Below are 12,034 nucleotides of genomic sequence, written 5' to 3'. Positions count from 1 at the left end.
GAGACAATATTTAGACAAATCGATGTCATTCTCTCAAAAACATTATTCTTTATATTATTCGTAATGTATGATTTTACTCTAAGATTGCTTAAAAACATAGAAAAAAATGATTCTGCGGAAATGCATTTTGTCTATGTTGCGCGTGAGCCAGAGAAAGAAAACAAATAGTGCGCTGACATCCTCTTAAGGCTTAAATAGTTTATAAAAAAAATCACTATTACAGCATAAATATCTTTAATATTTTTAAACTTCTATTATAACAACTTATGAGTTTCCCTGTATTAAATAATCAAGCTTTTTGACTAAACCAAGAATTTTGTATAGATAAGTATTTATAAAATACTAAAACAATTGAAAATATCTATAAATAGCTCAATAAGAGTAAAAATAACACCATATATAGAAAAACTAATATAAATATTTGTCGACAACGGATTTTTATAAATATTCCTGTTTTTCTTTAATTTTTTTTCCCCAACACTTAAAACTACTAGTAATGTTCAATTTTGATTATTTTGCATTATTTCGACTTCTTACTGTATACATGAACACAAAAAAAAATTAATACATTCTTCAATCTGCTCAGAATCTAAAAGAAGACATACACTTTTGCATTGAGTTCCTAATTTTTATTTTTTTTTACAGTATGATCCCGTTACAACGAACTCTAAGGGATTGAATTTTTTTTTCGTTGTAACTCAAATTTTGTTGTAACGAAGGTAGGGTAAGGTCGGTAGGGGACTTCTATGACTTTCATTGTAACGGGATTTTTTGTTGTATCGGTATTCGTTGTAACGGGAACTTACTGTATTTTGAAAGTTACTAGTCATTTTTTACTTTTGAACCCTAAGGTACCAACTATATCCAATTTTCTAAAATAAACCACCCTCAAAGTTTAAAATTAAAAAAGCAGGATGTCGTGGATGTCGCTCTGCTGTAAAGTAAATTACAAGTGGGTCATTGTATAATGGTTGTATTAGACTTGATTTCAATGATATAATATCATTGTACAAGAAAAACGATTCTGAGAGGAGACGCTTTGTCAGTCTGGATATTTTATATTTTGTTATTTTTTATTTTATCATGTAAGTTGAATAAATATTGAAATATTATAATTTTTTATTCGTTTCTATGGAGATAAACAAAGCGTTGGAAATTAAAATCCCATTTTTAGCTTTTTTTCGTAATTTTCCGGTGGTTTTTCCAGTGGCATTAACTAACTATTGAGAAAATCGAAAAACGACCTTTCTAAGTATCATCTTGATCCAATTTGCTAAAAGATAAGGTACTATATGTTGAAATCGAAACACTCCTTCTGGAAGAAATTTTGTATACAGGATATTTAAAAAAAAATAAACACCATTGTAAAAACAATAGCTTCCTCGCACCGCTCAGAATCTAAAACTTTTAATGTTCCAATAAGTGATGACAGACAGATTAGTTTGTCCAGATAGAAGGAATTTATTATATTTTAAATAAAGTGTTATTTCAAATTTAAAAATAAAGCATATTATCATAAAATAGTGTCTATGGTACATGGCACATGCTATACTTAACAAGTATTCCAATGTACCATAGAACCATATATAAAAAAATGATACATAAATAATAATCAATAATCAATAATAATAAATAAAAATAGAATTGTATAAAAATAGTTAACTTGAGTTTAGGAATCAACCATATAAAAATATGTTTAAAGTAATAAATGCAGTTATAACGAAAAAAAAGCCCGTGATCCTCATCCCTGCAGATGATATACCTGAAACAGACAATTAATCATTTAACATACACCAAAATACAATTATTGAACACCACCAAATTTACTTGAAGCTAATTTTTTGTTGTACACAGGACATCCTTGATAAGGAATTTTTAATTTAACATTAGTAGGATAATAACCACTAATTTTTAGTGTTTGAGCAGGCAAATGTCCAATTGCTAATAGTTTACTAAAATCAGATTCCAATTCATTAGCAAGGGCACCTAATTAAAACAAATAAATTAATAACCTCGTTAAAATTAATTTTTTTTTTTTTTAAAGTTATTATAAATAATACAATTTTTATTGAACCTTGTAATGTTGATAATTAAACTATTGATGATAAATAATAATAATTTTTAACAAAATATACCTTTAAAATGGACCAAATATTGAATACAAGCGCCATTATGTAATATTTTTGTTTTTCTACTGTCTACAGTTATCATCCAATCAGGAACCCCCATTGCATTCCTCACAGCTTCAAAAAAATGTGTCGTTTCATATTTAGTAGTTTTTCTCACATTCACATATTTAATGATATCTTTATCATACTCGATGTTGGCACATCCTAATTTTTCATAACCATTTTTTGAAAATACGATAATTGATCTACCAATTGCTGAAATGTCTCCTTCTAAGATTGTATATTCATTTTAAAAACCTTTTACTTAGAATACATATATTGAATAGTGAATACTATTACCTAAAGGTAAATTTGGATCAGAAAATACCATTGAATGTGAACCAATGTCAATATTACCCAAACGACCAGATATATCACCAACATAACACCGTAAAGGTTGATCGGGCCCACATTCATCTTCATACAGCTTGACCTATTACATTTGAATGAATTTTACTATTTATTTATACTTAAATAACACTATCAGTTAAAATGAAACTTTTTACATTCACAGCAGTTTTAAAATAAATTGACTACATATACTTTACATTCAATGGATCAGCAAGTTGTGTGTAGTATGGGTTCCAAATGTACCCAGCAGCAGTGCACCGAGTTCCATGGTCTTTAACAGTGGCATCAATACCAACTGGGTTAACATAAATTGCCCATTTATGATTTTTAGTCTACAGTTAAATTATATTAATTATTTATATAACAGTCTAATTTAGATGTATGTAACTCAGCATTTACCATATTTTTATTATATAAACCTGGGTAATGCAAATTAATTTCAATTACAGTATCACTTTTACTTCCGTCATTATAAACTAGTTGAGTCTAAAATAAACACAAAAAAGTTTTCATAATTACATTACAAAATATCAATTAAATCAACTAAATACAGACCATTCGTATATAACCATAAAGAAAACCATTAGGGTTATGAAATGAAGCCATTGCTCTGATTTCTCGTGCTTCTGAAGGTGCATATCCTCTTTCTATTGTAGAACACACCAATCTATTAACATTATACACACAAGATACACATTTTGTATGAAATCAATGACATCATTAAATATGAATTTATTGAACTATGATATTTAACCACCTCTTTTTAGAAGGCATGCCATGTATCATAACTGATCGACCTAAAAATACTAATTGACCAAATAACTGAGCATGGGTATCATTTCCAATTGCAGACACAGTTCTAGCACCATGTATTGAGCCAAATCTCAAACTCCAATCACCATATCGTAAACCTCCAATCTCTTTATTATTCCATGGATCCCAAATTTCATATAAATTTGAACTTTCACAAGGTAAGTCTAAACCACCATCAACTGAATTCTATTGTAGTATAAATATTAAATCACAAATTATAAACTTAATATTCTACAAATTAATTTATCGTAGACTTACTGAATAAACATAATAATCATAACCGCCTTGTACACCTTGGAGGTTGATCTCAAAATCAACTGGATCATACTCAGAAAGTTGGAATAATTCAATTTTACCAGAAACAGAATTTATGTCAGTATCACTGTACCAGTCCTTTACTACAGCTTTCCGATGCCATACCTTTTCTATTCTAAAATTAGTATTTAAAAATTTTAATTAAACTTATGACACAGAATAATATACATTTTAACCAATTCCTTAATTATTTTAACATTTATATATTATATTTCTTACAGCCAACCGGAAAAATTTAACATTAATATAGTCAATATTTCAACAACCATATGATGTATCAAATATTTAATTACATCCAGTCGCACAAGTTGGATATTATGCGTGAACACAATAAAGTATTAAAAATTTAAATAAATAACAAAAATATATTTATTAATTAATTGTATAATTATAAATTTGTTATTGTATTCATAATTCATAAAATATACATTGCACACTAACATAATTTAATTTTCAGGGGTTTTGGAATGCATATCATTTATTCTTTGAATATAATTTCATACAATTTATTATTTTTTGAACTTAAAATTATTGTGTAGTTAACATATCTTATTTTAAATTATAAACATGCAAATTGTAAAATGTTTCTACTTAAGAAGTGTCAAGTCCCTACTACCTAACTAATAATAAATTATGGTTTAAAATGAATATAATATCGTGCAAGATTTGTTAATTATTAAATACATCCACCATATTATTTTCAATTGTAATATTACTTTGAACAAGCTAAACGATCCCCACGAGCTTCTGGACCATGGTCACCATAAATCACCAGTGATTTACCAATAATTGAATTTATTCCAAACAATGACATATATTCATCCACAAACATATGTCTACTCACACCTATTGCGTTTAATTTATTACCGGCTATCGACAAACTATTCAAACGAGAAGATAAATCACCTACACTGCAGTATTTAAGGGACTTACTGCATAAAAATGTCATATTATTTTTCACAACCTATTTTTGAAGATAGTTAATAATTACACAGAAAAAAAATTAGAATTTTATAGTCATATAAATTAATAATACCTTGTGAGGATCATATATAGGACCTGCACTTTTACATCGATCCATCCAATTATAAAAGTCTTTTCCAGGTGGTTGTATATTTATAGACCACCTATGTTCGTCTGAATCTCTAAGTGTTGTACCATCAGCATGAACTAAACTTTCAACTATTATTACAGTTTCAGTTGCTCCGATGTCAATAGGTTGTCGAAATACAATTCTACCAACTAGAGGATAGCGAAAAATTGCTTCTGATGTTAAGTAAGCTACTTTAGTTTGAGAATTTGGACCAGTAAATGGTATCAATGTAGTGCAAGTCAATATTTCTTTATTTCTAAAATAAAAATACAACATTAATTTCTATAAGAAACAAAATTTGTTGTATTATTTACATGTATATAACTAATGATCTGTGAATAACACTATAGCTTCCAAATAGAGGTAAATATGTATCCCAACTAGAACTATCATAATTATATTTTCCACTTAAATCACCAATAGCATATTTATCTTGTGTTAGTCTTTCAGCTTCAGCGGGAAATAATTTACCAGTTGGATTAAAAATTTTACCAATACCCAAACAACTATTATTTATATTTGATGGCGTTTTATATGTTTTTGGAATCAACGGCATTTCATGTAATCTTAAAGTTATATCATTTTGGATTGAATCAGCTTTGGTATAAACATTAGTAACTTCAAATTTAGATTTTTGCCATAACGTCAAATCAAGTTTTATTTTTGTTTCGTTAACAAATCCCCTGTAAAAAAATAATACATAGTAATGAATTTATATGTATAATATGCTAATTTAATTATATGAAATAAAAAAAAATACTTGAGAGTAATGCTTTTTTTTAGATTTATTTGTGCACAATCTAAAATATTATCAGCACGTTCACTATCAAACAGAACCATGTATAAAGCTCTACTATCATATTCAATATCAAATGTTGCTAAATTAGTATCTCGTATTAATGATTTTTTACCAATTTGAACTGGCCCAAGTCTACCACCTAAATCACCTAAGCCATTCGATTCAGGATCATATAAAATCTGAAGAGCATCACAATTCAGTTTTGACTTATCTGAAACATTTATAAAATACCTTATTATTTTAATAAAAATAACATCATATTATAATATAATACAATATAACATACCTAAAATAGATTCAAGAACATCAGTTGAAAATATTTTCCAATTATTAGTAGTGAGCTCAGTTTTTAAACTTTTTCTATCTTCAATATTAGTAAATATAACAGCATCCATTAAACTCCTTGATATACCAACCCAAACTATATAAATACTGCCAAAAAACCGAGTTTGAAACTTAGCTTCAGCCACTCTCAATTCTGAATCATCTTTTGCCTGTAAAATAATTATTTATAAATATGGTATTGGTTTAGTTGACACGCACCCAGGAAGTATTCTCCAGCCACTCAAATTTAGTTATATCTCTTGTACTTTTTATGTTCTAATTATCATACTGTATATTTTATAGTTCATACATACAATAACAAAATATTGTTTTTTTTATGTATTTGTTAGTCTAATGATGTAAAACTAAATTATAATAATAAAATTCATTATTAGAATCTAGAATATAAATATAATTAATTAAATTAACTACACATATAATATCAAATATTATTAAATTCAGCAGTAATTCTATGAATGAATAAAAATATAATAATAAGTTCCTAATAGCACTTACGTTCATGCCTTAAATAATGAATAAATAAGTGTGAACTTATGCAATAAAAATTGGCAAAATATGCATTTATATGTACAAAAAACCCAAAACTATGCATTAAAAAAGGAAGAAATCATAAGCATTTTTTGAAATAGCAATATCCATTCATATTTTTAAAAGTTGTATTTTTAATCATTTTACGTTACAATAATTCTCATGCATTTTCTACAGTAAAAAATATAAATTATTGCATTTTTCATGGTATTTCAATAAAAAAATTTACATTAATATAATATCAATAGGAATATCAAAATTATAAATAATATCTATGTGCAATAAAATAAAAAACCTTTAAATAATATGAAAAAATATGCAAAATAAAACTTCAGATACCTAACCATGGTACCTTGAAAAGGATTTGTATGTCATCTAAAATTAAATACAACTTACCAATATTGACATGCAAATGCATAAACTCACGAGCCCTACTAATAACTCTTAATTAAGTATACAAACATGTATGGGGTACTGAGGAAATAGTAATATTTTTCTTTTCTGAATAACGCAGTTATAACTTTTCTGCTTATAATATCTATAATAAATTCTGTAAATACTCAATATTATAACCATTATTATAAATTAATTATCACTTAATATCACGATTAAATTTCTCTTATCTTTAATCGTTTACAAATAATATTTGATATTTCCGATAATTATTATTTTTTTATAAAATTATTTTAATTAAATAGAACATATTTTAAATGTTTAGTTTTAGGAAATAATTTAACTTAATCTTTAAGTTGTAACTTAAACTAATTATAAATTGAATAATAAACAATTAGAACATGAATATACGAGAGATATAAGTGGCAGGTATCAACTTTATACCTGAGTGGCAGGAGAATACTTTCTTGGCTGGCGTCCACTAAACCAGAACCAACATTTTAATTTTAAAGTCCATTAGAAGTTAAAAATAGCTATAAACTTATAGAAAAATTGTTAATAAATATGCATTGTGTACATTTCTTACATCCATACGATGTTAATTTACCTGCTATAAAAAAAAATAGAGTAATAGAAACAAAAATATATAAAATATATAAACATATTAAATATTAAAATTTGTATTATATTAAAATTAATATTAAAATTTTTAATCCCTGTATTGGTACTGTATAGACAAATCTAATATATAATATTAAGATTTAAATTAGTATCTAATACTAATCATATATTAAATAAATAAAGCAATTTATTTAATGACGCACATTTCTTATTAGGATAATAATAAATATACATACCATAATTGTTGAGCAAATACTATTACCAGCATTATCTTTAAGCAACAAAGATCTATACCAAATTCCCAAAGGACCAGTAAGTTCTAATATAGATTTTGAAATTGAAAACTGAAGTCTTGTATGATTTTCTAATGTTAATTCTCCAAATGTATCATCAAAGTTTAATAATCTATAAATACATTTATATAGTTAATTGTTCAGTATACATAATATTACAACAATTATTCAAAGTAAATATATTACTTATTTCCAAGGTTTTTGTCACTACATCGATCAGCTAAAATAGTATAATCAACGGGAAATTCTTTTATTTGCCAAGACCATTGTAATGAGTCGCCAAAATTTTTTAATGAAACAGAAATTAGAATAATATCATCAATCAAAGAATGTTGAGAAAACAATATTGAACCATGGATTAGGTTTTGGGAAAACCTTGAAATCAACTGTACACTGGTATTTATATTGTGAAATTCATCTAAAACAACAAATGGTATTATAGATATAATAAAAAAAATTTGAATTCTAAAAAGACAACAAATTAATTTTCACATATCATATGGATATATCACATAGGATAGATAGGCACTACTACATTAATTGTATGTATTTTTTAGTTTATACTGTACAGCGTTCACTAATAAAGCTAAATATTAAAATTAATTTAAAATACTTACCATCATCCAGACTTTCACAGTTTAAGTAGGGGAGGATGACTAACACCAACAAAAACTTTGGAAAAACCATTCCAATGGTTGAAAAAAAATATAAATTCAACTCATTGAACCAGCATAAACTAGGAATAAATGTTTTAATTATTAAGTTCACATTCCTGTGCTTACAATAGTAAGCATTAAAAATAAAACGGTAAAATTGTTCAACTTCATATATTCTTACAAAAAATTTTCATAATTCAATATTCGTCAATATTACAGCTACTGACTTACCGACTATTACCTATAGTAGTATTAAAGTACTGCCTACAACTTACTATAGTCTGTGACAAATACTTGTCGGCTGACAATTTCACTTTCTTAATTCTTACTTCTTACATGAGCACCATGATATCATGATGAGTACGATGTGGCGACACATGTACCAAGTACGTGATGATAAAACTTATCAAATGATCGCACTATAATGAATATTATAATATGTATCCATAGACCCATGACAAAATATTTTTTCATGCATAGACCGTCTAGTATCCCTACTAGTACAAGCATTGAAGCATGATATAAGCTATGCTATTATCACTTGTTGCGTGTCAATACAGCATAACCACGCGATGAATAAAATAGTTATTAGATTTAAAACAACGTCAACCTAAGCAATTTTGATATATTATAATAATTTTCACGTTAACAGATGGCGCTACTATTAAATACATAAACTCTTGACCCGTGCTTAGTTTTCGTAGAAGTGTGGAACTGTGGAAAATATCCGAAAGGCAAAATTCAGAACTCAGAAGTTAGTGGAGTAGGAAGCTTGTTCGTTCTTGAACATCGATCTTTACTACAAAAATAATATTGTACATTTGAAAATTGAAAAATTATAATAAACTCTCCTTTTCCGCTGTTATATAGAATTTAATTTTGGTAATTTTTTTTAATAAGAATTAATTATTATTTGACATTCCTGTAGCTAGTTAAAAATATAGATTTTTTTTAGATAAAACCGAATTTGAAATGGTAATAGAATGTAATAAAAAAGAACGAGAAAAACTTTTCAGTCAGTCTAATGGTGCACTTTTACCGGGGTAAGTTTTTTTTTAGTTATTACTTACGGGTATAGGTGCCTATCGCTGTATATTATGGAAAGACCTGTATGTTTATAATGTGAAAAAATCAATAAAAATGTCCGTTCCGTTTACCTTGTTATATAAAATGTTTGTTGACACTAATTATTATTTATTTATATGTTTAATTGGAGTTTTCTAAATTATAATTAATGTCATATTTTTAAAAGAAAAGTATTTTTCACTATAATTAGTTAATACTAAGGTATTTTTTATGATATAGGTAGGCATTATATTTAAAGACAATTATAAATTATTAATTCAAATTTACTGAAACTATCTTTTTAAGGACTTCGAAATTGTATACAAATTACAATGTTGATTGTTGAAACATATAAATATATTATAAACATTTTTGTAGCTAATTTTTATTTTACTGCTATAATCTATAAGCTCATTACCTATTTAAATAATAGGTAGGTAACGACTTTTTAAAATTATTTAATTATGGATTTAATTAAGTAGTTATATTGTCTAATTATTTTGAACCTATTGAGTGATTTGAATAAATTATTATTTACATTTTATAACTTTTATAATTTTCAACTTATAGGTATAGGTACTTACTAAACAATAATTTATTTTTAAATAATTAATTATGAATTATGATTTTTTTACAATAGGAATTATACACAAATTTTATTTAAACTATACAAATAATATTAAATTTACGACATACCTATAAGAGGAAAATATTGTCCATAGTAGTTTTTTAGTGGACATTTTTACGTAAAATCTCCGATAATTATTAATATCGGACGTATTTTAGTCTTCAATATTCTGTTAATAAACTATCTACTTACGTTAGATCGCGAGCAACAAGGTAAACAAAACAGTTACCAATTTGTAGGTAACTGTTTTGTTGGATGACTACGAGTTGGTTCCCAATTATCGAATGGTTTCCCGGGTTGTCTACCGGTAACATTCGAATTGGTTCCGATGAGCTTTCATAATTATAGTAAAACTATGTTAAATTAACTTTTCAAATTATAATGATAATATATTCTACCAACAATTTCCTTCCCATTTTGCATAAACTATATAGAATACCTGGGGTATGGTTAATTAATGTGTTTCCATAATGCCATGTACCTAATTATGTAAGTTTATATGCATTATAATTATATACTTTATATGCCTATGTATTTCAGTATTTGTTAATGCTAATAATAATAGAATAATAGGTATAACATCAATAATATGGTATCATAATAAATCGGTTGATTACAATAAAAAATATTTAAAAAATAATAATGTGGTATGAAGTTTAAGTTCAAAATTTGCTAGTCATTTAATTTTATTATATTTTCACCAATAAACTTTTCATTTTTACTTTTCAGCAATCTATAATAGAAATAATATTATATTTATAAACTTGAAACTTCCCCAGAAATTGTAAAACTTAATAGACTATCTTAAGAATACCGTTTTGTGCATAATATTATAATGGGAATCAATTCGAAAAAGTTGTATAATGATAAGTAATCGGGAACCAATTCGTACAGTTTATTTGACCTTGGAAGGTGGGAACTAATCCCGTTTTTTGATTTTATATATACATTTATCTCAAGTACTCTGGAGTCTGGGGCCAAATGTCAAAATATTGGAACTTAATATTATTGAAAGATAATGATCCATTAATTTATATCGGGTCATTATTCCCCTTATTATATTACATTATTACAATAGTATTATATATTGTTTATACCTAGCTATAATCAGAAAAATATTTGGACATTTATCATTTACTTCGTGAGTATGCAATATATCCAATGCGCATTATTTATTTAAACCTATTAAAAAATGTTCTATGATTTTGACTAATTAATAATACTAATCTGAACTCTCAAGAACGTAATGTCCCAGAATTTCTTTTTTATAGACATTTTTGTTATAGTTCTAACTTTTCCATTTTATAAAATAAGCATACAATTTAATATTTAAATCAATAATAATCAGCGAAAGTTATTGTGGCCCTTGTGGAGAATCAAGGAATAAAATGCCGGAGAAAAAAGTCCTGTCATAATAAAAAAAAACCTTACCAACAAACACTAAGCATTCAATGATTATGCTCTAATTATTGATATTATTTATTATTTATTTTAACATTTAACAGAATTTGAAATAAGGTCGTTCTACATAAGTAGTTAATTCTGTAACCAAAAAATCTAAAAAATATATAAATATATACCCTTTTTTTTTAAAAGTGCTTGGATTTTCTTCAATAGTACCTTTTTTGATAGGAAAGTGAATCTAGTTGGTACTTTGGGGGATCAAAAGTAAAATTTTTCCAATAGTTTTCAAAAGCGCAGTGAAAAAGAAAAGAAAAATTAAGGAAAAACGGGAATTTTTACGCAAAATCTGTTTTCGAGAAAATTGATTTTGGTTTTTGGTGTAACTTTAAAACGAATGACTGTAGATACATTAAATTTTTACTGGTTGTTTATATTTCCATTTTCTATACATGATAAAATTTTCAAAATATTTTGATTTGTTTTGAGCTGTTTACGGACAATTTCAGTTTCCAATTTAATTAGTTTTTTTTTCTATGAATGTCAATAAAACTTTATTTGTTGA

The 12,034-nt window shown here is 26.1% G+C and overlaps 2 protein-coding genes across 6 annotated transcripts in view; one reads left to right on the top strand and one right to left on the bottom strand.

Annotated features, from left to right (window-relative positions):
- Nucleotides 1–1,362: 1,362 nt before the first annotated feature.
- Nucleotides 1,363–8,873, bottom strand: LOC100164019. Of its 4 annotated transcripts, none has more exons than XM_016803603.2 (18): nucleotides 8,557–8,873; nucleotides 8,337–8,455; nucleotides 7,906–8,137; nucleotides 7,663–7,831; nucleotides 5,826–6,033; nucleotides 5,501–5,750; nucleotides 5,055–5,423; nucleotides 4,684–4,996; nucleotides 4,364–4,611; nucleotides 3,591–3,762; nucleotides 3,277–3,518; nucleotides 3,075–3,186; nucleotides 2,919–3,005; nucleotides 2,717–2,851; nucleotides 2,469–2,601; nucleotides 2,136–2,399; nucleotides 1,828–1,986; nucleotides 1,363–1,762 (listed from the first exon to the last, which is right to left on the bottom strand). In XM_016803603.2, exons 2-18 carry the CDS (start codon nucleotides 8,404–8,406, stop codon nucleotides 1,677–1,679), a joined length of 3,249 nt encoding a protein of 1,082 aa, XP_016659092.1. In that variant the 5' UTR covers nucleotides 8,407–8,455; nucleotides 8,557–8,873; the 3' UTR covers nucleotides 1,363–1,676. The 4 variants fall into 4 exon arrangements, with proteins under 4 accessions (XP_016659092.1, XP_008182021.1, XP_008182022.1 ...); XM_008183799.3 differs by having other exon boundaries at nucleotides 8,607–8,873; XM_008183800.3 differs by having other exon boundaries at nucleotides 8,651–8,873.
- A 214-nt stretch (nucleotides 8,874–9,087) lies between these two features.
- The window catches only part of LOC100569971 (protein FAM166B-like), a 16,543-nt gene continuing 13,596 nt past the window's right edge, over nucleotides 9,088–12,034 (top strand). The window contains exons 1-2 of one of the 2 annotated variants that reach the window (XM_016803609.2): nucleotides 9,088–9,257; nucleotides 9,320–9,418. In XM_016803609.2, coding sequence (XP_016659098.1) covers nucleotides 9,348–9,418 — 71 coding nt within the window. In that variant the 5' untranslated portion in view covers nucleotides 9,088–9,257; nucleotides 9,320–9,347. The remainder of the gene's footprint in view (nucleotides 9,258–9,319; nucleotides 9,419–12,034) is intronic. The other variant, XM_003243779.4, reaches the window with a different exon arrangement.

Source organism: Acyrthosiphon pisum, chromosome A2 (genome assembly GCF_005508785.2).
Source record: "Acyrthosiphon pisum isolate AL4f chromosome A2, pea_aphid_22Mar2018_4r6ur, whole genome shotgun sequence".
NCBI lineage: Eukaryota > Metazoa > Arthropoda > Insecta > Hemiptera > Aphididae > Acyrthosiphon > Acyrthosiphon pisum.
This window is presented reverse-complemented; position numbering and strand designations above follow the sequence as displayed.